This window comes from Pleurodeles waltl, chromosome 6, assembly GCF_031143425.1.
Source record: "Pleurodeles waltl isolate 20211129_DDA chromosome 6, aPleWal1.hap1.20221129, whole genome shotgun sequence".
NCBI lineage: Eukaryota > Metazoa > Chordata > Amphibia > Caudata > Salamandridae > Pleurodeles > Pleurodeles waltl.
Genome location: NC_090445.1, coordinates 1,013,294,468 through 1,013,321,594, shown reverse-complemented (window position 1 = coordinate 1,013,321,594; position 27,127 = coordinate 1,013,294,468). Strand labels below are relative to the sequence as shown.

The 27,127-nt window shown below is 41.7% G+C and overlaps 1 protein-coding gene across 6 annotated transcripts in view; it reads right to left on the bottom strand.

Moving 5' to 3' along the window:
* PRDM16 (PR/SET domain 16) overlaps positions 1 to 27,127 on the bottom strand; it is a 986,347-nt gene that overhangs the window by 49,611 nt on the left and 909,609 nt on the right. For 3 of the 6 annotated variants that reach the window (XM_069239924.1, XM_069239929.1, XM_069239930.1), the window contains 6 exons: positions 23,382 to 23,580; positions 16,833 to 16,980; positions 16,309 to 16,473; positions 10,711 to 10,864; positions 6,798 to 8,211; positions 148 to 235 (listed from right to left, as the gene is read on the bottom strand). In XM_069239924.1, the coding sequence (XP_069096025.1) occupies positions 148 to 235; positions 6,798 to 8,211; positions 10,711 to 10,864; positions 16,309 to 16,473; positions 16,833 to 16,980; positions 23,382 to 23,580 (2,168 nt within the window). The remainder of the gene's footprint in view (positions 1 to 147; positions 236 to 6,797; positions 8,212 to 10,710; positions 10,865 to 16,308; positions 16,474 to 16,832; positions 16,981 to 23,381; positions 23,581 to 27,127) is intronic. The other 3 variants (XM_069239925.1, XM_069239927.1, XM_069239928.1) reach the window with 3 other exon arrangements.

Here is a 27,127-nt window from a genome sequence, read left to right as displayed (position 1 = left end):
TATAATTAGTGGTATTGACTATTAATGTGGACCGCCTTGTGAAAGCAATGTAGGACCCAGAGACGCAACCCAATCTATGAAATTCATCAGCATCACCCTGAGAGTTCTCAGCATTCTTTGGTACCACTGTAATATTAAAAATGTTACCTGAGGATGAAAAAGCAGTGGGGAGGGCCGTAAATATTTCTCCTTCAGTGCACCCACAGGATCAATCACCTTCCGCTTCTCCACCCTGCTGGACAACAACACACAGGGTTACATACCTCACAGGGACAGACACAACATCCATACCTCACCAGGACAGACACAGCAAGAAAGATGCACAGGAATCTCAGCAGGGCCCAGAGAAAGAAGCAATACAGGCTCTGTACAAGATATCATTCGTAATTAAACATATAAATCATGCCTTAGCAATCGAGTCAATGCATACATTCAAGCCACAGACTGGCTGCACCCCCCTCCAGCCTCTAAAGGCATCAGACATCTTTCACTCAGAACATGGAGTAAGGTCACTGAATTAGAATGTGAAAGACACAAAATCCGCCTACAGATTTTTTTTTCTCGTGGAGTGAATTGACCACTTTTTTGTAGTTGGTTGTAATTTTGTGCGTTGTCAGAATTTTCATACAACTTACTCTCATGTGAACTGTCGAACCACCATGAAGCATCACAAACCAGCAAAATTTGGTGTTTTTTTCATGAATGTGAAAAGCCGTGAACAAATGCAGTTCCTGGCACAACATATATCGCACGTTGTGTGAAACAAAATAACAGTTCCTTCTGGACTGTCTTTAGGGTTCAGCCCTTGATTTTCCTGCAGTGAGAGACTTTGAGTACTACCTTGTTTCCTCAGTTGGGCCTGATATAAAGTTTGGCATACAACGCCATTGCTCCTGCAGCATGCACCCTGAGCTTTTTGTAATTTTAGGGGGCGGGCTTACTGTTGTTATGCAGAGCCTCCTAGAGCTGAGGTATCACAGTGTCCTTGTTAAGTTTACTCTCTGACTTCAAGTTGCTGCAGAACAATTTGCCAGTCCAAGACTGTCATTTTACAACCATTTCAGATGTTGTTAACTAGTTCCATCTCAAAGGAGCCAATTTGACTAGTGTCAGTTTTTAAAGGGAACGTAGACCTATGTTTCCATTGTAAACTTTGAGAGGACTTTGTGTCTGCCCTTGGCACTCTGTCCAACGACTATCTTAGTTCTCTCCCCCTGATTTGATGGCTGTCTTTCCTCTTCTTGTATTTGTCATACCCAAGGAGAATTTCGGTTTCACTGTCTTTCGACTAGATGAGTTGTATCCTTCCACTGCTGACATCAAAACCTTGCACTGCGTGGGGGATTATTTTCTCTCCCTCTCTCTGCTCCCCCCTTTGCAATGTTTGTTTTTGGCAATAATAAAAAGCATTTCACACAAATATCAGCCATATGGGGAAAAGGCCAATAGGTCTGCGCCCGTACCTCTCTCATGCAGTTGCAACATTATGCCAGGCCCCATCTGAAGCACGGAGGACTGGCCGTTGGATGTTAACTCCGAGATAACGGTGTTTTCTCTGAAAGGGCGTGTATCAGGGGTCGGCTGTGTGGTCCGGACAGCCAAGGAACACATAGCAGGCAGGGCTGGGCGCAGGAAGTTATGACAGCTTTATTACCGAGAGCCCTGGCTTGATTGCGATTACCTCCTAATCGTTGCTGATTGTTAACAGAGTTTTGTGGTTAGTTTCTGCAGCTATTTAAACAGTAGTTTGAGGAGCACAGAATGTTTTCACTTTATCTGGAAGTCTCATCGCTGTGAACTTTGTGCCCATAAAGTGCTCCGAGACAATGGGAAGCGAACTGCACTTCTTTTGCCTTGGTGGAGGAGGGGCGGGCAGATACGAGACTTGTTACTTGGTGGATAGGGCTCCAAAGGAAGGCTCCCTGCTCAAACTTTAGTTTTACGCCTTGTGTGAATTTAGACACATGTAGGTGTATTCGCTGGTCCACACTGCACCTCCGCTGCACTAAAATAATGTTCCCACCACCTCGAAACTATCCTCTTCGCCACAATGGCTGCCGCAACCTGCAGTTAAAGTCAGATATAATGAGCAGAGGCAGCCTAGCACGTCACTTCCGTCTTCAGATTCATATTCCGAATACAAACAGTAGAAAGCCTCTTCTGATTGAGAGCATCTTTTGAATTGGAGCCGCACGGCTTTACTAAGATTAAAAATCACAACTGGGAACAAAACCTGTTCTATCATCATTCATTTCTCTTAGCAGAATTCAAACACTAAAACGATTATAAGGTGGAGTGAATTTCCTAAACTTCTCTCAAGTGTATATTAATAGTAACTTAACTTCATTCCGTAAAATGTTTGGTTAAATTAATATAATGGATCTCATGTATTATCTACATCCCGTTGTTCTACTAAAGAGCGGCAGTAAGGAGATGGCCTGCCAAGATGAGTCTCGCACTCACTGAGGGCCTGATTTATACTGTTTTTTGTGCCGCATTTGCCTCATTCTTTGATGCAAAAGCGGCTCAAACGTAAAAAATCCAGGCCCATATTTATACTTTTTTAGCGCCGCATTTGCGTCAGTTTTTGACGCAAAATCAGCGCAAACTTACAAAATACAATTGTGGCCCATATTTATACTTTTTTTTCACTGCATTTGCATAATTTTTTGACGAAAAGAAGGGAGTGTTATAAAAGCTTATCAATTAATCTGTGGAGGAGAGAGAAGAAAAATCAGTGGTTATATAGGCCTATCTATCAGTCTAAGGAGAAGAGGAATGAAGAAAGAAAGGAATGGTCATAAAGGGCCGTTTAACAGTCTATGAAGGGGAGGAAGAAATAAGAGAGGGTTTTAGGCCTATCTATCAATCTACAGAGGAGAGGAAGGGAGAAAGAAAGGGAGGGTTATATAGGCCTAACTACTGATCTACCAATCCAGCTCTCTTGCAGACTGTCTCAAGCATTGGCTTTTTTAGCAACTGTTTTAAATTTATATCTCTCTATATCCCTGTCAATTTATTTACCGCTCTAGCTGCATACATCTTTAAAACGAAGATTATATTTTATGTTGAAATACCGTACATTCCACCCCCTACTCCCACCAAACCTACAAATTTTGGCAGGTCGGACCTTGTGGTAGTTGTGCGTGGAAAATATTGCAAATTATGTGAATTTAGAATAGGGAATTAACGACGCACCAGAAAAATACTGCGCCCCCAGGAGCCATAAAACCTCTCCATATGAAGAGGAACCCATAATGATGCCTGTGGTAAGGGGCAATATGTGGGGCTGCAACTGGAGAGTGGGGGTCGAGCTGTGTGCCGCTCTAACACTAGCCGATGATGTGAATGCATTCCACTCTGCAAGTCATACCAGCCAGTCACTGCCTTGGGAAGAGAAAGAGAGATGTTCAGGCAACACTGTAATTTCCAGCACTAGGCGGAGGCTGCCTGCCCTCATGATTAGATCATCACATTTAAAGGGCAATTTGCGAGAGTTTGCAGGGAGCCGCCATTTTTTTTTTTTTGTCTCCCAGAAACAATTTGTAGAGATCAGTATGCGCCTAATGATACCATCCTTCACTTCTCGACATTCCCTGGTCTGCACTGTTTCCTCCTCAAGAATTGTTTAAATTGGCATAGAGTTTTCTGGAGTTATGAATCCAACATTCATCGTGGAAAAGATTCAGAGCTGGCGTAGCTCTGAAACAATTCCTCTTCTTTGCCCCTTTAAGGCAGTTGGTTGTGCTCCCTTTGTCTCATCCTGGGGTTCCTACTTATGGGATGAGAATAAGCATAGGAGGACATTTCTGTGACGCTTGCACGTGCAGCCTACTGTATTTGTGATCACAGAGGGGGGAAATGGTTCTGTAATATACACTCCTGGCAGAGCTAACGCTGTTGAATGGGAAAGACGCAAGTTTGCACCAATCATCGCCTCAAATGGCAGACTCCTGGCTCAGTCTCGCAGCTGCACCACTGGTTTCCACACTTATCGGTTTTGCATTATGCCCGGTTTCCTCGCCAAGTCTTTCGTCAGAACAGAGTGTCTATTTGGCTTCTACCCAGGGCACACTACAGGAGTCAGTAAGGGCCATCAACTCGATGCTCCACAGCAAGCCAAGAGGCCTAAAGCAGCCAATAAGGATACATCTCTCCACCAGCAAGTTGGTGCCTCTGTAAGACCAGTAAGGCGGACTCATCTCCTGTAGAGGGGGATTTGCAGTTGACTCTTCCCCAGCCCCAGGAGCTATTCAGAGATACACTGCTGGTGTAAAGAATAGCTTAATTTTATTTTAAGTGGCCCACCTCTAACAATGGGACATTGGGGGTGACCCAGTAACTACTCATTTAAGCACCAGGAGAAGCAGAGAGAAATGTGGGACAAGATTAAACCAAATTACATTAGCAAATGGAGAGATAATCATCGGGGATCAAAGGTCCACCGGAATTTGAAGCAGAATTATATGACATATTAATTAGAGAAAGTTTATTTCCTGCAAGACATCTTTGAAGAATATCCATGTGTCACACGTTTCAATAAATCAAAAAATCAAAGATGCTGAACTGGAAGGGCACATAAAGGCTCACTGGCTCCTTACAACAAAGGTCATGTCCTTCTGGTCCTATTTTTAAGCAAGCGACACACTGCATTCTGGAAAGTGTAGGCAAATATTTACAAAGGGAAAAATAAAGCACAAGTCACAGAATTCAAGTTGCTTTTTCCTAACAAAGAGTCAGGACTGGTAAAAGCTCAACATCATGACGTGTGGCTAGTTGGCATCTGTGGGTTAGGAGGAAAATCTATCAAATTATGGTTAATCGCTCACTTCTTCTCCTCTATGACTGGCGATATATCAAGGTCACTTTCAGAGAGTCCTAGGAGACAGAGTCTTAGACCTTGGGGTACGTTTACTAAAAACTGACACAAAGCAGATCAGCAACCAAAGTTGCTGCGCAGCATTGTGTATGAGGGAGAGGGCACTGTCCTCTCTCTCCCTAGGGCTGGCAAGCAATCAGACTGCCTAGCGCCACACACACACCTTTGCACCAAAGTGAAAGGGTGTGTACTTGAAGTGTAGCATAGGTTTTGAACTGTAAGGGTACCCTTCCAATACAAAATAATATTCCAAAATAAACTATAACCCTTTTCCTACTTTGAATGAGCGCTGTACAGTGCAGCAAACGTGCAGTCGGATAAGTTTGGAGAGCTAAGGCCACTCTAAAAAAGGTGTTATTTTTTGGCACAAACCCCATCTAGTATTGATTATAGATCGGGCTTTGGATCAAAAACTCATGAGTTGTTGCTTGGGAACATCATTTACCACCCATGGCATGCCACCCTGACGCAAAGTAAAGCAGTGCAAATCACTGCTCAACGTTACTTCAGGCATCTTTCCAACGTAAGGTAAGTTTTGCACTGAAGAGTAAATTCAAAAGACGCAAGTTGCTATTGTGATACAAAACTAGGGCAAAATGTCAGTAAGTCTGCCCCCTTGTCCTGACGCTTGTTTATTTGCACAGCCCCTGGCCTATTCCCTCAACTCCACTCCCATTTCTATGCCACACACATGCTTTGCATTACCCTCTATTTCACTATTATGAGCAGAGGGCCTGCTTGTGGTCAGTCCACACAAGTAGCCGGTCCGGGGCTCCGCACTCTTCTTTTTAAAATAATTTGATCACTAACATTCACTCTTCCTTTGGGGGGAGGTGTAGGCACGGCGGTGGGGGCGGCACACATGCATATGCATGCATTCTCAGAGCACTGCTCCTTTGTGAAGAAGCTGCCACACATGTAACTGGTCCCAGTCTGTGCCTGTTGTGCATCTAGCTAACACCATGGCCTCCCCAACACCACACACTCGCAGCTCTGGCCAAGATTGATGTGCAGGAAGCACACATCTCCTTTACTAATGACTAGCCACATTAAGGGCCTGCTTCTCTACACATGCTCTCCGCTCTCTCTGTCAGTTGTTAATGGACAGGAAGTGCCCAGGTCCCTGGTCATTATTTTGGAAAGAGGATATGCATGCGCATTCGCACATGTATTTTAATACGATGAGCTGCCGGTTGCTTCAATCAGGTCACTTTACAAAACAGAACAGGTGAAATACCTTTCTTTGTTCACACATTTTCGTTTTTATAGGATTGCTCATTTGTAAACTCAAGAAGCCTTTAAAGAAGTGGGCTTCTTGAGCCCAGTTTATCATTAGGTACCATGTTAATGTGATAGTTCAGTCAAGACATGGATTTTAGCAGTAAGAAAATTCTATGGCTTTATTAAGTGCGTTCCAAACATATTTTTGAAACAAAAAAAAATCTGTCTTTTACCTTTACAACTTTTTTTGTTTTGCAGCTTTGTAGTACATTGATGATTGCCAATCTCACGCAAGAAGAGAAGCACACTAAAAGTATGTATGAACAAGCAATTGGTGTTTAAAGTCTCAATTTTCCAAGCAGTTTTTGTCCGTGGGGACACATTGTTTCAGTCCTCCATTTCTCAAAACATTTCAGTCTGGTACATTAGCCCAATTCATTTGTCTGATGGCACCCAATACAACAAATCTTAAAAAGCCACAACGTGTTAAATAAAAACCCAGGACTGCATCATTGTGTCTCCACTGATAGGGGCTCATCTGGTACCCCAACCGAAAGACCACCTCCCTTCCGTCTCCCCACCAAAAGCATTTTTTAAAACAATCTAGATGTCACACCTCTGTGCTCACAGTCCACTTTTCAGATACACAAAACATAAACCAGTAACAGGGTCTAATTAGAACAAGGTGTGTTAATACCTGTAAATTGGGTCCATGAAGAATGGTGAAGGTTTTGCATAGTGCAGAGATGGTTGCTGTGGATACTGAGCATGAGAGATCTTCGGGAGCACATCATTGGCCATCAATTTGCGGTCACTGTAGATGTGGTTTTTCCGGGACTCTCGTCCACCATTCTGGCTGGCCCGGCTCCGGTTACTGATGCTAAGGTCCAGTGGTTGCTCCTCCCCTGTGGGTAAGATTGGTGCCAAGGCCTTAGGTGGAAGTGGTGCCGGGGTTGTCCTCACCTCTTTGGGTTTGGTGGTGAGATCAAAAGGGGACTCAGAGCTGGCACTGCCTACTTTCTGGTGGTCCCTGGGTGACTTTGGTTCTGCCTTGACCAGCAAGTTGTTATTCAGGGTCCGGTCCGTGAAAGCTGGGTACAGCGAATGGGGGAAGTTGGGGAGGAACTGGAAGGGGAACATGGAATGGTAAGGCAGGGCACCCATCTTCTTTTCCTGCATGCCCATAAAACCTGGACCAAAGTATTTCTCTGCAATTGAAGCAATTGCCTTAATGGAGTCATTAGCAGCTCCCATGTTGGGCAGAAGCTGTTCTTCTGGAGGTGGGAAAAAGGAATGCTGGGAATAGAAAAAGGGTCGGTCAGGCATGTTGTTGTTCGAACTGGAGGAAACAGAGCTGCTTACCACATCCTGCTTGTTTTCAGTGTGTTTGTTTTTCTCTTTGTTTTTATCTCTGTCACTGTCCAGGTCACTGTCCAAGTCAGACCCTGTGCCCGTCGTGGTGTCCAGATCTGTGCCAGTAGTTGTGTTCACATCCTCAAAGTCACTCCCATCAGACATGTCACTGCTCCGTGCCTTCAGCTTCTCCATGTATGAATTTTCCAAACTGCTGCCATATTTTTCCTCCAGAGATGCAGCCTGGCTGTTGCTGTTCATGGTAGGCATCAAAGGTAATGCCGAGCTTCCCAGAGGGTTGGGAAGCTTGGCATCTTGGGTGTGGTTCAATGGGCTCTTCAACAGCTGTGTGGGGGGCAATAAAGGTGGACGGGGATATAAAGAAGGAGGGAAAATCCCTGGAAATCCTGAAGTCAGTGCTGGGAAATGCGGAGGACCAGGGGAGAAGGTCATATTCCCTGGGTGTCCCCGTGAAGGAAAGTAGTCACCGAAACCAAGGCTGGTGTGATTGAGGTGTGGTGAAGATTTGGATTTGTCAAGCAGGGAGCTGGGGTTCAAAGGTAAGCCGGCAGAAAAAATGCCCCCTGGATTGTAATGGTTCTTGCCCTCACAGAAACGCCGGTGCTTGTTGAGAGAGGAGGTAGTGCTGAACATCTGCCCACAGTCCTTGCATTTGATCTGGGTACGGCAGTCGGCGTGCATCCGCTTGTGGCGACACAGGTTGGAGAACTGTGTGTACGATTTGTGGCAGACCTCACCTGGAATACCAACAGAAACCAAAACAAAAATAATATAAAATAAAAGGAAAGATTTTACAGCAAAGTCAGACAAGCGAAACTTCATACTGCAACCATTTCTAGATTAAAATATTTATAATATTTTCTGACAATTTTAAATATAACATTGGAACATTTTTTTAAATGGCAAATTCTGCATTTCATTTTCTTCTGGAATGGGTCGATTTACCACAGTTTGGGGCATAAGTGATACAGGTCTATGAAGGTCTTAAGTAATTCTAGACCCTGTCGGAAGCCCTGTGTCCTGCCTTCTGGATTCTACCTGTCAGGAGGCATGTTTCCACTGCAAAAGCAACACTTTTTAAATATTGTAAAATCAGAACAGGCACAACTTTTACTTTTTGCCAGTGTACCGCATTTAGCTCAAGCATTAACAAAAAAGTAGAACGGACCAATACATTAACTCTTTTATGAGTGATTTATTTGGAGTTAACAAGCCCTGGGACTGCTTCAGTGTGCTGGAGGTTCTAGCTTCCCCACACTGTCACTGCATTGGCATGAGTACTGCAGCAGAACTAACAGAGCCCTGCTGTGCTCCACCAGACCATTCTAACTGCACATGCAAACTTATCTGCTTCATTCAACACTGTGCTTTTGTTATGGGCTGACGTGAAGGCATGATATGAGATGCCTCAAGAGAAAAAAAAAACACTGAACATGGTGGACTTGCCATTCGGGGAATTTGAGAAGGGAAGGTGATTAAACCTGGGCAAAATCAGACACATGCCAGAAATGACATGTGACTAACTGAGTCTCAGCTCAAAATGTCTAAAAGCAGCACAGTCGAGAGGGGATTTGTCTCTTTTTCACTATAGGTCACTCCACACCTGTCTCAAGATACAGAGCATTTGATCCCAAATAAGGACCAAGTCTTTCAAGTCAGCTACCATCCCTATTCCCTTTAATGGCACCTCTATGGCTGGTCACTCTGTAATGCATCCTTCTGCTAAGATGAGGCAGTAGGGATGTAGCCGATGGGGCACATCTCTAGTGCAGCAGGAAGGAGGGATACTTTTGACAAATGGAACTATCATGTTTACCATAGCCTTTTTTGTACTGCTAAGGTTAGAATATATCAGTGTTTTGGGTGAGTGTTGGGGGTGCCACATGAGAAGCGACCTGATAAAGATTGGCAAGAAAGAGAAGGTGGCAAGAAGGCGGACCGGCAAAAAACGCTAAAGTTCTGCTCTCAATGGAGAAAGTTACACCACACTAAAGAATATTTCTATCAAAATGCAGTCTTCTTTATTATCCTCACCATAACAATTTCAGCAGTAAAAACAAGCTTCTCACTGTGCTTGCTCAAGGCAAAGGCTGCGGGTGTAGCCTGATGAAGGGCCTGATCAAGAGTGCTCTTTAATCCTGATGTGACCACAGGCGGGAGCTACAGCCCTCATCGTGATTACAAGAACTGGGTGAACGCCAGAGTTGAGGTGTGTTTCACCCAGACACTCCTAATGTGGAAAGCATGTGAAACACTGGCTGTTAATGGAGAAAAACACTAAGAATCAGTGCAGAAACACAGAATTGTGTTATTCCCCATTGTTATGCCATGTTATATTATGCTATGTTATGTTTATTTGTATGGCACACGTATCGCCAGGTAGATTATCCAGGAACCAAAGGGCGCAGCTGCCGTGACTGGAACCTATTGGAGAAGCCAGATTTTCAGTCGCTTGCGTTAGCTCTCCCCATTCCCCAAATTACCAATACCCATGACATTGGTTGTTTTGGAGAGAGGGAGCAAAGTTATGTCTGTTTGGGCTCACTAATAATGGTTCCCCTAGACTTTCCATTTTCACACCAGTTGTATTGCTGCAGACCCTTTTCTAATTTCCAGGGCACCGTGAGAGTAATTCAAAGCAGGGATATCAATTACAGCAATTCATGGACAATAAAAGGCCTAAAATGTCTTACTTGTCGATAGGTGAGTTAGAAAAAACTCTCTTAGTTCAACCCATTGACACATTTTCTAAAAACAGTTTCTAGTAGCCGTGTTGCTGGGCTGCAGAGAGCACATTGCCCGAGACGGCCGGCCAAACATACATGAGCTCTGAGGGGGAGTGCTGAGCACTCCCCCTAAGTGCACGTCACAGCCTGTGGCCCTGCCCCTTTAAAAGAAAGGGATAATAAACTATGTTTATTATCCCTTTCTTTTAAAGGATTTGCAGCTACCGCTGCTGGCGGGGGGCAGGTGGGTGTCACTCCTCTGCCCTTAAGGAGGAGCCGCCCCTGATGTTAACTCGTCAAAAAGTTTAAACATGCTATAAATATTTACTGAGAAAACAGCGAGTATGGTGTAGTGCAGAAAAAAATATATTTTGCTGCAGGTTTTCATTTTGTGTTCTGACCTATAGAGTGACAGGCAGTGCTGGAAGAGGCTTTGCCAGCGCTTGGGAGGCCCTCTGGATATGTGCAATTACTGCTGAAGTCAGGACTGTGATGGGCAGGACAACTTACATATGAAAGGCTTGACAGTGCTATGGATGTGTTTGTGCTGCTTGAGGCCAGACGAGGTGGCAAAGGTTTTGCCGCAGTCGGGGCAGGCGTGCGCCCGGGCGCCCACGTGCTGGGACCGGATGTGCCGCTGGAGGTTGCTTGGGTCAGTAAACACCTGAAAGACAGAGAAAAGGAACAATATGACATTTCTTGTGCACAGCCTAGAAATGAAGAAGCATGGGCGATTCATACAACGATGTGAAACTTGTTGTAATTCTAGAAAGTACTATCATCGACAGGAGCACCTCCCCAGTTGTGGCTATGATGGATAACGTAACCTTCATATACATAATTTATCTCTGCGCCAACCTGAGGGCTTAAGTTAGGGTGGTACTTTTGAAGGCCATAGAAGGTGATGTAGCTGCAGGATAATTCTGTATTAACACAATACTTGACAATCCTGTTCCATGGTTGGGGCAGCAAAGTCAGTTGGTACTAATTAAGATGTTGGATTACGAGGAGAGGGCAGAAGCGTTGAAAATCACAAATAAATGTTGTAGTACACAACCCAGCATCTCCAAGAGGGTAATGGATATCAAATGGGGTAGCTTGAGGGTTGGCCTTCTTGCCAGAATCCAATCACAGCACTTTTTTACCCACCAAGGAAACTTAGGGCACAAGGACAGTATGTTTGAGGCGTTTGCAGCACGTGAACAGATACTGTTTTTAAGGTGTTTTCCGCATAGGAACAGGTACTGTGGGAACTTCAGACAAACGTGTGTGGGCGCATCAACAGCCACCAGGTGCTGTGACTTCAAGTGCCTCACTTTACCACATTTCAAAGGCTCTAAAGCCCATGTCCCGAAGTTTGAGCTATATTACAATGTTGATTGCACAATGCAGTAACACCACTAGTTGGCCGTAGTGTACAGTTTAGATTTTATAATCAAATAGCTGAAAAACACAGACTCAGTCGCTAATTATGTGTGACACTACCCAGGACCCTTTGGTTTTATTAGAATTATATGTATGGTATATTTATGGGGGATTTTAATCCTTTGTCTTCATCCGTTGGTTCATTATTATGTCATTTGCATTTTTCTTTCATCCGCCACAACATATCATATGGGCAGGGCCACCGGAATTATGCATCGGGAGAGTAATAAATTATGTGGCAGGGTTGACTAAATTATGCAGCAAAAAAAGGCAAATTATTTGTCATAATTCAGCACTTTTTGGGATGATATTACTTCTTTGTCATTTGTAGAATTTTTAACACTGTAGGGAAAGGTTTCACCTCATTAGTACCAGTTTGAAATTCAAGTACAGTAATAAGCAATAGAAAGGTGACCAGTCAATCTATGCCAAAGGCCTTCCACTGCAGGGCAACAATTATTGCTTTTTAGTCACTTTTGATCCGTTTGAGCCAGAAACAATTTCATTTGTTAAATTTGAAAATTAAGCAACAGATGATGGATTATGTGGCAAACACTGCAAATCCATAATTTTGCAGAAAAAGGTCTGGCCGCAATATCACATAATTCCATTGTTCGCAATTACCAGGCAACAGGTTAGGCAACTAAACCTGTTGGCTAACTTCACTGTGAGTGCCTGTATTCGTCTACTTCACAAGGAGCACATCCTCATACAGGGCCAGGGAGAACTGAGTCATTATCAGAGTTTGAGTCCATAAAAGTATTTTTTGTCTTAGCCATTTTTTTATTGACGACGGCCCAGCAATTTATCAACACTAACGTTTTGAAAAAAATATGAAAGCAAAACACGCACTGACAAAGCCAAAAGGCTGGCTGCCAAAAACAGACCTATTGGATTACCAATGCTTCAATTTTTTTAGATTTACATGTTAAAATTAAAAATGGACTTGCTGTTTTTTTTCTTCTTTTTTTTAACCATTTTTTTGTTTATTTCACTTTTAAAAATCCGTCTGGTCAATGCCTAATACTCCCAGGGAGCGATAACTCTCTTCACAAGGGCTTCCTCTTTCTCAAAGATATTTTGTGATGTGTGCTAACAACGTTCATTAAAATGTAAAGGTTACAGATAATTGCCTGATTTCTGTCTGTTTCCATACAGCTCTGCTGTCAACCTCTCTTTAACTTTCAACAAATATTATGTTTCTGTTATGAGGCTGCACTCTTCCTATAACAAAAGTAAAGGTAAATCTTTGTTTTCCTCTGGAAGCTTAGTAGATAGTTATGAGTTTTAACTATAGGCAGCCGAATTGTCCAGTGGGTATGATATATTAGAAAAGTTACAGATAGTCAAAAGGACGTACTACCAAACAAAACGTTTTTGACCTTGAACAGGCTTATCTCGAAACGTATTAAAACACTGTGAATGACTGAGGTTTACTTTTTTGCTAGATTAAAATGCGTTTTCTAGGCGTAGCAATTTAATCAGCTAAATTTCCAACTTTAATTTCCCATTTGCCAGGTACGTCCACCTAATAGTGTATGGCTTGAAACGCTGCCTAAAACATTGGAATCTTGTGTTCTGCTTTTTTTATTGAAATCTCTAATTCATAGAATGGTTAGAACAGAATGTATAACATTCATATATTTTGCTTAGCATACATATAAAATGTCATGAGTGCACACAATCAAATAAATATAGACACATGGGGCCTGAGTTAGAGTTTGCTGGACAGGTTACACCTCACAACGGTCAAAGATATCCCGTCCACTGAAATTTAAATCCCAGTATTTCCTATAGGATTTATATTTCGGCGTTCTGGATAGCTGTCACCGTTGTGATGGTGTAACACGTCTGTTCAAATCTAAATCCGGACCTCAGTCGCCAAGCAATAAATGTTTTATAATTAATATACAAATATTACATCAGGAAGTAAATAAAAACATGCTATGGCTTTTTTGTTGTAGTACATCATAAACCACTGATCATTGTTATTTAATATTATAGCAAAAACTTTCCAGTGTACTAATGCAATATGCAGAAAGACAAGGCAAAATCTTCGGTTTAATATTTAATAATACATGTTAATACAGAAGGAATTTCAAGTACAGTCCTCACTCTGAAATACTGAAAAAACTGAGGTTTTGGCTGGCTGAATGAAAGCACCGCAGGCTGTTCTTTTAAAAACAGCTGGTTATCAAAACAACCAATCATTCAACTAACCTTTTGGGTTTTGGGTAACCAATTCAACAACGATTTAATTAAAAAAGGAGTAAGTCTATTAAACAACCAACCAAACATGCGGATAACCTAATAATCACCTAATAATCACGCAACCAATAGCTACTGAACAAACTCATCAGTTTGTTAGCTAGCCAGTCACCTGAACATGCATAGACAAAGCCAAAAGGTCTCGCCTTAAAGACGTTATTGGCTCTGCCAATGTCTTTTCTTCGTGTTGTACTGCATCAAAGCAGATGCTGTACAGCATAAAGGAAAGATAAGTAAAATAGAAATATAAGCATGATGATGTGGCCGCTGGGCGCTGTCATTCTGTATGTGTCTGTATATCTTAAACACACAAATGCACGCCTACAAAATAATGGAGTCATGAGGCTGCATCATGCACTTTTTAAAAATGTTAACGGGGTGGGGGTGCCGGGTAGCGGGTCAGGGAGACTGTGTGGGCACAGAGGCACACTGATGAGAGACAGCAACACTATGAGGAAGGGGACATGTTTTCGATGGACAGACAAAAGCAAAATTGGGAGTACAGGAGCACACAGCTAAGAGAAGGTAACGTGAATGCCAGTGTGGACAGAAGCATACGGATGACAGAAAGCGACGCGGGGGACACAGAAGCTCACAGGTGAGAAAGGCCATCATGAGCGCAGATGGTGGATATAGGCACACAGTTGAGAAGGCGCAATACAGAAGAGTAGTGAAGAATATGATGGAGACAGCTGGAAAACACATGCACTCTCATGCACTGCTTAAACAAAAAAGAAAAAGTAGCTCCTAAGACGTGACCACAAGTACTTGGGTCATGCTCCTGGGGATGGGAAAACGCAAGAAGAGGAAATAAAGACACAGAAGCTAATGAGTAAGCAGCAAGCATGGAAAGTAATAATATAGCACCAATGGTAAGTAATGGGCAGGCACTGTAAGCCCACTGTAACAAAATGTCTTGCAACAAAAATGGCATGCACTGTTTTAGCCTGGACCTAAAAATTAATGATTCACTCAGCGAGCGAGCCACTAGACTAATCAAAAGCCAGGTGCCCTTGGAAGAAACCAGCTAGATGCTCAAACACTCAAAACACTAATCAAGAAAACAAAAGGAAATCAACCAACTACGAATACAATCAACCACGCAGTCAATAAAGTAGCAAAACAACCAAAATATCAGACAGAGAACTCAATGATCAAAGAGTCAGTTAACATACCAGCCAACCAATACAGAAAGCTGCTCACCAGTCAGCAATGCTCACAAACAGGCATAAATGTAACAACCATTAAACAAATCCAGACCTCAACTAGTTTCATCACTCAAACAGTGACTCATAATAAAAATCAACTGCCCATTCAAGCAAACACAACTATTGCACATTTTCACTAGATAACCAGGCTGCTCGTTAAACTACTAATTTGTAAATTATAAATTGATGATCAAACAATTTACATTTAAGCCAGACACGTACAAATCAAAAACAGTAAAAAGCCAGTTCTGTATCCAATCCCAAAATAAAAAACACAACAAACATTCTACGGGTTTAGTTAAAAAATACACAGGTAACTGACCAATCAACCCAGAATATTGTCAGCCAGAAATAAAACTAACCAGACATCTGATCAACCAATGTAACGTTCAGATAGACGTAATGAAACTGAAACAGCCAATTATAAGAGGAAACCGTCAAAGGGTCAAGCAAGCACACCAACCACAATCCATCTATTTAACAAGCCTGTCTGCTAGCTGGCTGACAGATAAGATTATCACCAAGCAGTGAATAAATCAACTAGCAGGTACGTTCCTTAATCTATAATAGCATGCTCGAAATTATGAAATACAACTAGGGTAACCTACAGGTATTACATGGAAACGTTTCAAGGCTACATTGTACTCTATTGCAGGGTTTAAAAATAAAACCACCTGCCCTCACTGCAATTCTGTCCAGCTACAGAATTTCCAGTCAAAACAACTTTTTGGCAAGAATCTCTTACTGGATGGCAAGAAACAAGTAGCATGCAGCTCTGCCGGTAAAGAACTTACGTAGAGAATAGCGTTTTAGCACTAGTCAGAAAGAAGGAAACATTTGATTTCCAGCAACATTCACTTTGGTTTGGCTTAAAGCGTTGGTCTTACCACTGTTAACTTTCAAGAGGCAGGAGTGACTGCGGTAAGAGCATTTTGTTAAAGTTGTAGGGAGGAATGGTCAGCGATAATTAGTGTTATTCTGCCTGATCCTTACTGAAATAGGTTTGGCCAGAATGAAACAACCACCTTAGCTTTTTCATCAGGGTCTGTTTGTTCCAAAAGTAAGTACTTTTGGGCAAGCAACTCAGGATTGCATGTCTACTAACTCCTAATGGTGCCAAACACTATAAACAAATGGAACACATAATGCTGTTTGAAAGCAGTGAGGGTGCTGGAGACCTTGATCATGCTCCTTGGAGAGCACTTGCCTTGGCTTGCCATGTGAGTGAAGCAATCTGCAGCGAGTCGCCATCGGTCCGTTCGTTGTGCCATACAGTCCCGCTCTGGCTTGGCTTCAGGTTACCTTTCACTTCAAGAGCCTCGCTTAGTGATTCGGACTGCCCTCGTGACGGCTGCGGATCGTCGTCTCCGAGCTGGAAAAAGTTTGTGTTAATTTCTTCATGTCAGGCTGTTGCTTGTGAAGCTGGCGATGTACTATGTTGCATCTGGGTTGTGCGGAGTGTCAGAGTAAGGTGACCATAAGTGGTCTAGTGCCCTCTGGTATGAGTAGTGAGCATTTCTGGGCCTGAGACCTACTTTGTAAGGGTTGGGGTAATGAGAGGGGGAAACTCAGTTAATAGGAAAATCATCCAACTTTGACATCTCCATTAAGCAGTTTCATGGGCAGATTAAAAATCCCTGGTGCATTGATTTAAAGGGTTAATTGAATCTTAAATCTTTAAAAGCAAATTGTGATTTAAATTGTCAACCCCTTTTTGCACATTTACAGTACCTTTACACAGTTTTCACATTCAAATCGCTTGCCGCTGTCATGTGACATCTGGTGTCGAATAAGGTTTGACTTCCAGTTGAAGGCCTTCGGACACTGGTCACACTTGTACTCGCGTTCTTCTGTGTGGATTATCATATGCTGCTCTAAACTGGAGAATAAAAAGTGCACAAGTGAACAGACGAATGGCAGTACTTTGTGGGAGTGGTACATATGATTAAATGGGTTAATATGATGGTTTTTCATATTTAGAATCTACTCTTGTGTGTAAACTCCATTGTGACATTTTTCACAGCCTTGGAGAATTTCCAAAATCAGTTCAAGAAGCCTTATGCTGCTTTCTGAAGGACATTTTTAAAGGCTTGCTCTGCACATAAAATATGACTACAGTTTTTCAGGCACCGAGGAGGCCACAAAAAGGCAACAAATGAAATGTAAGACTCTATATCACTGCATTAAGGCGACACCCTCATGCTAAGACAAAGATGTGTTAGAATAAGCATATTATTCAGGAAGTTCTTTGGTCATATTGGTCATGTGTGCCAGTGTGTAAGGACGCTACCATAAGGAGGGCAGTCTTTTTTCAAACTGAGCTGTCTGTATTTATTGTATTTATGTAGTTCTTACAATGAGTGACTAGGCTATAGCAATTGCCGTGCCCTGCTCACTCCACGAGTTAGCATATGTGCTGAAACAGTATGGAATGGAAACAAAAAGTGGTGGTCCCGTGATGTGTTGTCTGCAGTTCATGAACAACCTCGTGGAACTAAAGAATTGAGAATATTTTTGACTTCATCTGAAGATCCAAAAGCATCATTCTATCCCGGAAGAAGTGAATTGAACTTGGATTTATTAACCTTTGGGGAGCTTAATCCCAAAGTAGAGACATTATGCATTTCTATTTAGGCAACATGTCAGCTATGAAAACCAGGAGCTGTTACATAAAGGTAGGTAAAGAGCAGCGATGGAGCCAACCGAAGACTGACATCACGTAAGTAGTAGAGTTAACCTGCTGGACATTCTTTATACACAGGGATCAATACCATAGCTTCTAATCCTACAAGAGGCATTACCCGAGGCCTCGCCCTCTTTAGAACTACTTAGTTATTGATAAATGAACAATTTCAGTAGTTCCTAGATACCAGTAAACTATAAAAAGCCAACTAATGCTTGCCTGCAATGACTATAAAATAATGAGTCTATGCAACATTAACAAAGGAAATGTCCTTCAGGTGCTTTTATTTTTTCCTTTTTTCATACAATTATCTATTTTGTGGGAAGTATCTTGAACAGAAAAGCATGACATTTTTAACTCGTAATTTACGTATCTTGTCTTGCATTTTAAGTCACGTAGTAAATCTTCTTTCTTTGCATACTCACATTTATCTCACCTTATGAATCTATCTTGACACCAAATTTTCTGTTAACGTTTGTGTTATTTTTCTTTTAATTGATACTGACTAGAAACTTGTGGACCTAGTGCCACACTTACTAACAACAAAGAACAGTTTAACGTGGTTTACTGTTCCCCAGTGGACCTGAACAAAATATGGTACAAGAATACTGTTGCCTAGATATCATCTAAATAATACAGTGCGCTGAATATCTTTTACAAAAACATCACCATATTGGAATTAACAATATGAATTCTACACCTAATGGGGCAATCTTTTCGTAAATAATATTTAGGGAACAATATTTATGTTAGGCAACATTTTTATCGATACTATGACGTAACCCCATAAAGTAGTGCAGAAATTCGGAGTTAAGCTGACTTCCGAGGCCGGTCACGGGTTCCAGCGCAGATAGATTCTCTGTTTCCTGAACATCCTAGGATATAGCTGACTATGTAGATACAACTGAGATCTGAGATGTCATTATCTTTGAGAGACACTTAAAAGAAAGGCAGTGGGTAGTGATGAATTTCACTAGTTTAATCAGCAGGATGACAAGGACTGGACAGGGGTAAAAGCCACAGGCCTTAAAAAAAGGAAAATAGCAAAGCTTGCCCAAGAACAGCAAAAACAACTGTTTCACTTTACAAGGAAAATACCCTTATTTTTCTGGCTAACAAAATATAACACTGAGGCCCTGACTCCAAGCAACTCATTATTATGGGACGCTTATGTTGGACATGGTAAGTAACAGTGCGTGCACTATGCACATCATTCAGAGTTTCAAGCCTCGGAAAAGGGATAAAAAAGTGAACACGTATAGCCCCATTCTGAAGTGTGCAGACTAGGAATGTACATAATCTGCCAGCATTATTTTTGCTTAATTTGATCTGATGAAAAAATTGCTGTCAAAAATCTTGGAGTTACTTACTCATGGTACCCAACTCACCTATAGCCAAACAGGAGGAGAACGCCAAAATGCATACGTTTCTCCGGCCTCTAGTCCACGTACAGGCTGCAAGGATCATGGCCTACCACTCAGGAGAAGATATATTATTTCCCACGGGAGGGGCATCCACACCGAGACCTACTGCATTGCAAGTGGCTTAACTCTCGGCTGTGTGTCATCAGTTCTTAAACGCCAAAGAAAGCTGCATTGTATGCACGACCGATTCCCACCCGAAGCAGATATCTGAGCCATTAGCCAATAATCTGTGCTTGCTTTCAGAAATAATTGCTTGTTTGCCCTCGCCTAATTCGTGTCTTTATTTTTTTGCACACAGGGCAGTGAATGGTGAGATTTTTGGAATGCATCAGATAATAGGTTGCCATCGGAGGTGACGGTTTTATATTGCACCTTTGAGCTTCACCTCATCCGAACAATAATACCGCGAGACAAACGTAAAAGCCGGGGCCAATCGCTGCTCACGTTTGCATAAAGAAGCAAGGCGCAACTCAATCTCCTCGTGCCGGCCGTACAGGACGCAGAGAGGCGTCAGGCTTCCTTTCAGGAAGTGTCCCGCTATTCTCTGCTTGCAGAGACTTAGCTTGGGAACGCGTCTGAGGCTGTATCTTTGATATCCATTCATCTGCGTGGATGTGAAAGGCACAGCACTAGCTAAAAGACGTGATAAACATCCAGCCCCACCAGGTTTCGATTGGTATTATTGAAGTTTGAGTAAACTAACTGCTTTGGTTGACATACCTTTAAATCCATGCCAATGGCCTGGTTTCAGATTCTAGCTTGGTTAAAGGTTGATCATTAGACTTTTGCAACTGTGCGTTTGCGCGGTTTTGGTATAATTATGGATTTACTGTACTTACCCTATAATATGTGTTCATAAGTTAACAAAAGTTATGTCTAACTCATTTAGACCAAAAGTTACAAAAATGCAGCTACACCTTAGTGCACAGTGAAAAGCCCTCCGCAGATCTTGACTGGTCAATTTTCAATTGCTTTTGCTGTGGTTGGGTGTCCAGCTGATAGTAAGGAGGTAAAACCCTTGCCCAAACCGTGTTAATGTGTACAAATGACAAAATAATGAAATAATAGTATCACAAAACGTGCCGCATAAGTAGCCTTTTCTTTCCACGTGATTTAGTCAATCCTGCTGCACAATTTGGTCCTCTCCTGTTGCATATTTTCAGTGGCCTCACTTAAGGGTGACTACCCCCTTTGTCCTTCTGAAGACAATAGGAGACAACTGCATTATATTGGGTGACAATAATCTTATACAGAAGATAGGTCACCAAACGTGCAATGAGAGTGCTTGTGAAAAAACGTTTTCCATTGTTCCCGCTATTCTTTTTTTGTACACATACTGGATCTTAAGTAGGATGTCCACCTGAGCGGTGTTGTACTGGCACCACTGATATTTTAATGTCTTGTTTGGTGAAAAAATAAGCAAAATCACAAAAAGCAGATGTTTATAGTCTTTATCTGTACATACCTCAAACAGTAAATATAAATGGAAATCACTTTTTAATGTGTTCTAGAGCTACATTAACAACCCCTGAATACTATTTAAAGTAAACAAAAGCAGAAAAATCATATTACAAATGAAGGCACACAGTTTATTTAAAGGTATATTTGGTTTCATGGTAAATAACAACAAACGACTGGCATTTTCTCTTTGAAAGGTGGAACCTTAATTATAAGCTGTTTAAATAGAGGCAGGAAGGACAATTAAAAAAACAACTTAGACCCAAAGTACTTATGATCCCATTCCCATTAACAAAGAAAAGGTCATTGATGCCTGGCTTGTGCTTTTATAAAACCTCATATATAACAAATACATTACATCTCGTACAGAAATAAACAAATATTACTCGAGCATGAGTGGCAAGTGAGCTACTTTTGGAAACACAGTGGTCCACAATAGAAAGACTATAAAATAATTATTTTGTCAAAAATGCCTGTGGCTCTGTCCATTGTTTGGCTTACATCACTTTCTAAACCAGCGTGATGTCTGATTAAGTTAACCACTTTCTGCTGTTGTCTGCTTAGACTAACAGAGCTTGAGTCAGAATCCTGGTAGCCAAATCCAGCCTTTCATCTTTGCAAGGTTGATAAAATGAGTAACATTGAGTTTGCCAACAGTAACATCTAGTAATAACAGTACTTCTAGACAGCGAATAGAGAAGAATAAAGCACTGTATACTTTTTGTTAGGCGCTGACAAAGATTTTTTTGTATTTATTGAGTCTCGTCCAATGCATTTATTTTGCCAGAGACACGTTTTGCTGCTTTGACAGCCCCTAGTAAGAGGGGATCATCTTAGTTTACTGAAAGTGGAGGTCAGAGGTGAATTCTGTAATCCTCTGTGGGTACTGCTTCCTTTGTGCTTTTGAAAAATGTGGAAGGGCTCACAATGCCATGAAAGTGCTACACTTCAAACTTCACTGGCTGGTGCCTTTTCAATGTGAACCAATCACTGGCTCCCCTTCTATATTGCACTTACAAACTGCGAAAGTGTTCTTATGTGGTTGGCTCGAAAATAAGAGTCTCTTTGGATTGAGTTACAACTCACCACCTGGACTGGCTCAACTCTTGTAGTTCTGTTTCTTAGTTTATTTGCATTTGGTTGTCACTTCTTAAGTTTGAACTGTGTGATAAGCACACACCAGATATGACAAATGTGACACCTGCATTGGGAGAATTATCATTTTGAACATGTGCATGCTGTCAAGGTAAAGCCATTACAAGTCAGCTAACTGCTTCATTATTTAGGTCTGGAGTTAACAAGGACCTTTTGATTTTATTAAAATCGTAAGTATAACAAACTTTCAGCCAGTCCTCTTCATCTGTTGGTCTGTTATTGTGCCATTTACAATTTTCTTGTGTCCACTAAACCGTACACCATGGGGCGATGGGTCAGCTTACTTCAGTCACTGCTTTCTTCTTTTTCACAAGGATCAAGGCACACACAATGTAGTCTCTTCAGTACCCGGGACTACAATGCACAGTGTGCGTTTTGAGACCCACAGCTTTTTTTATGTTTAAACAATGTTTTTTTGAGAGCCAGGTGACTTTTTCAACAAAAGGTTTTGGAAAAAACCATGACAAAACAAGCACTGAAAAAAATAAATTGATGCAAGCCAATAGCAGACCTATGGGGTTTCCCCATGCTTGTCTGTTTTGTGTAGCGGTTGCAGAATTTACTGCCAGGCAATCGAAGGTCAGTATACAAGATTTACAAAGAGCACCCCAGACCCACGCATGGCAATTACTCTGAAAGTTCGGAAGGTATGGGACAGAGACAGTGACATGTCAGGCACTTCTCCATCTATAAAGGATGTTCATAAATATTTACCTGTCTGAGGTACCCTGACATTTTATAGGCTACAGCCCCTCTACATCTACACATAAGAAGTGACCCTACCAAAGCGCGTAGATAACCTATCGCGCTCTGAATGTAGTACTTCCAAACTTGCCCTTTAATATTTTTACCCCTTTGTATCCTGATGATTATTTTAGTCATCAATTTGTATAGATTGGTAATGTGTCTACAGACACAGTGTTGGTATTCATATTGTCAACATATCCCATTACAAAGCATAACTCAAAATCTGGGAACTCATTTTCAAATTATTCAAAATACAGTATCATCATGATCCTAAATATATATATGTTTTTAAACATGTGTATAAATAGCTATTATTGTTATCATATTATTGTATGTTGCGGAAATCAAATGTTAAAAGGCATATTTTCTCACCTGGTTAGGCTGGTTTGAGGCTTGGATTTTTTTGCTCTTGATACTACAATAGGTTGCAATATGCCACTATACCAACCCCCAACTTTGGATATATGTATGTATCATAAAACTGTTAAAATATCTTTACCCAAATGAAACTCATGTTACTGTAACAAACCCAACACAAACCACCTCGAGTAAACATTCCATGAACTCTACTAACCTTTCACAATCAAACACTAGAAACAGCATTCACAATAAAAAAATGTACCCAGAACCCTCTAAAAAAATGCCCAAATTACGAAAAAGAACTATGATTCCATACACTAACATACATTAGTTCTATGAAAGTTCTTCTAATATAACATATGAATCACAAAAGTATTTCAAAACTACTACATCAAAGTAAGCTGTGCCGCTGGAGGTCAAGATAAGCTCCTCCCCCTGCCATGATTGCCTTACCTGTACTTGTTGGGAAACATGCGCTCGCAGTCTTTGCACTCGTGCACAGCCTCATCGTCGAAGCCCTCCTGCTTGATCTCCTCACTCAGGCTCCTATAGAGATTGCTGACTGTGCTGCAAGCATATTTCTGGTGCCGCCGCAACTCCAGCTTGGACTGGAAGAGCTCGTCGCACTCCTCACAGCGGAAAATGGGCTCCTCTGAAATGAAAACAGTCAATGGTATTGAACCAATGCACTCTGGGGACGTTAACTCACACTTCCTCTTCAGTTACAGGATCCCAAGACTAAAACTTTAACCAACTGATACATTGTGTAGAGGACCGGAAACATCTCCTTCCACCTGTTCCCTTTTGGACTTTTCATGTAGTCTCGCGATGGCCATTTTCAAAATTTAACACAGAACTTTAAGACCAATACAGCAGTTTGATACAATATTGTTATTTTTGCCCTTCTTCTAAAATTATCCGTCAAATAAAAGTTTGTTTAATTAAATCAAGTTGAGGGCCCTTGCCTCAATCAATGGCTTCATACCATTGACGATTTGGAGGGCTTTCTTGAAGTGACCTCTGAGATAGAAGCAGAGCGAGACAGGCAGCCATACCAAAGGACGCAACCGTTGGTGCAGTTTGGTGTAGAACGCTGGACCGCCCAGCAGTTCAGCAAAAGAAAGCTAGTTGTTTGTTAGAAGGGAGTGGGGGAACCATACAGAAGGTCTAATGCATATCATAAATTATTGAAGTTGAGGGTCAAACAAATTAAAATGAGGGCAGCTATTATTATGTTTCGAAGGCAACATCCTGACCAAGCTTCCAAGTTAAACAATCAGCCTCTGAGCTGTAAATCTTCCTGCAGAGTGGCTTCTGTAAAGGGAGGGGACATGGGCGCTCCACATTTACTCCACCCTCGTGGTTTCAGCTAAACCGAAGCTTCCGAGATGCATACAGTGAATTTTTGATCCTAATTCTCTGCTCTGAAAAATATCTTGAATGAGGTTATGATTGTTTATGAAACAATTTCTCAAAAATGAGGCCTTGCATGGCATAAGCGGAGTTATAGTGTGAATTCTATGGAGCACTGATATTGACATAAGTTCCAGCAATCATAAACCAAAGTGAATTAGCCTTCCTACAGCTGTTTTTTATGCACATACGAGTTATGGTTTGCATGGCTGTTGTGAGTTTCGGATTGTGCTCCTAACCATAACTTGTGAATATCAGTGTTTTTTTAATTTTATTTCATAACTATAACTACACTTTCTGATTTTTTAGTTAATGTACGCTAAGGTTTTATAACAAATGCTAACCATTACTCACTTTAACCTTTATTATTTTTAGTGAATTATTTTGATCATATAAAGCACGTAAGAGCTCCTTTGCCCACCCTTCCATGGTCAGCCATGCCCAGCTCTGCTGCGTTCAGTGGAGTTGACCACAGGACCTTGCCTCCAGAGACCCCCGCACCCTTTTTCCTACAGGCAGCCATCTCCATTGTGCATATCCTGTGGCGGTACATACTGGAGTCAACTGCAGGGCCTGATTTCTGGCTAGGCCTTGCGCCCAACTCTCTGTTAGCAGCCAATCCTTGCTGTGCACGAGCTTTGAATATGTGCAATGCCTGTGAAGTCCAAAAATTGTGATAACAGTTTCTAGTCCGTTCCCTCCTGTGTGCTTATTAGCATGCCGACATGGTGCGAACATGCCTCGCCGCAACATTCTGAATAGGAATTTTTTTTTTGAGTTAGGACTCTACCTGCTGTATGAACTAATTGAGAACAACATTATTTAACGTACACATAAAGTAACGTTCTTGAAATAGTGGAAGAACGTGTTAAAATAAGGAACAAGAATATGTGTTTTTTAGAGCTTAATGCCCTGAAGACTTTTTGCTGCCTGTGGGACAAAATGCACTGAGTGTGTTTCAAATAGATGTTACAAGAAATAAAGATTGTCTTTTTTTCCATTAACTGCCCTCACTCTTTTTGGACTACCTGAGCACATTACTTGATATATTTGGAACTGTGTTTTGGAATTTGGACTATGAAGCCTATCTGAACTTGAGATATATATATAAGGGGTCATTACCTTCGCTGATGTGCCTCTCTCATTTTGTGTATTAAAATGTATCAATTTGATTCACCGAATTAAAAAAAGACTACTGTCCAGTCAGCTTTAGTGATTCATCATTAAAATGTGCCTTTCTTCACTGTGCAATTCAAGAGAACTCCCTTGAAAAACGTTACTGCCTAGTCAGCTATAGTGCACGTTATAAAAAGGTGTCCTTTGTCACTTTGTGACACAAGTGAGTTCCCACGATAAAGAGTACTGCTTAGTCAGCTAAAGTGAACCTCATAAAAAGGTACCATTGATTCCTGAAACACAAGAGAATCCCCATGAAAAAGTACTGCTTGGTCAGCTGTAGTATACATTTTAAAGACACTTTAAAGGTGTCCTTTGTATTGGTGCAACACGAAGTGCGCCCATTGGCGTAACGAAACTCGAGGGGGGACCCCCTGCACAGACCAAGGAGGGGCACCCCTCCGGACTCACTCAGTCCAGGTGCTGTGCTGAGGGGGCCCCCTTTAGTACGGGGGCTGTGGGGGCCTTTGTTAAACCACTGGATGTGCCATGAAAAGAGTCCTGTCTATTCAGCTCTTGCGCACATCACAAAAAGGTGCCATTGTTGAATGTGCAACATAAGAACACCAATTAAAAAAAGGATGCCTAGTCCTCTAAAAAAACATCTTAGAAGGGTGTCATCGATCACCGTGCAATAGAGAACTCCCACTGAAAATAGAACTGCCAAGTAAGCTGTAGTGTATACCACAAAAAGGTGCCTTCCATCATTGTGAAACATGTGAACTCCCAAGAAAAAATAGAACCGCCATGTCAGCTATAGTGCACATCATAAAAGGTCTCTTCCATCACTGTGTAACACGAGAGTTGCAGAGAAAAACAGTAGTGCCTTGTCTGCTATAGTGCACGTCGTAAAAAGGTGTCTGGTAAACTGTAGTGCACACCATAAAAAGGTGTCTTCCATAACTGTGTAACACGAGAATTCCAAAGAAAAAGAGTACTCTCTTTTCAGCTGTGATGCACATTGTAAAAAGGTGTCTTCCTTCACTGTGTAACACGAGAGCTCCCATGATAAAAGAGTAATGTCTAGTAAACTGTAGTGTGCGTCATAAAAAGGTGTATTCAATCACTGTGCAACACGAGAACTCCCATAGTAAAAGTGTACTATCTAATAAACTGTAGTGCACATCATAAAAAGGTGTCTTCCATCACTGTGTAACACGAGAAGTCCCATAATAAAAGAGTAATGTCTGGTAAACTGTAGTGTGCGTCATAAAAAGGTGTCTTCCATCACTGCGTAACACGAGAATTCAGTGTACGTTGTAAAAAGGTGTCTTTCCTCACTGTGCAACACGAAAACTCCCATGAAAAAGAGTACTGCCTGTCCACTCATGTATCACGCCATCTTTGTACACTACGTTCATTCAGTGCAAGCACCAAGTACATCAGTATGTCGACCGTGAAAAGAAATCCACTCTTTGTACCGACTTCCTGTTCTAGGCTATTACAGGAGGTTCACCTGGAACAATGATTTCACAGCTCTGAACTTGCATATGCAGGACTTCTTGCTGTTAAAATACATTTGGTGGCACCCGCTGTGCCTTCATGCTACGATTGTTCAAGGTATGATACAAACTTTTGTCCCAAAGAGCAGGTTACGCCTTAAATACCCC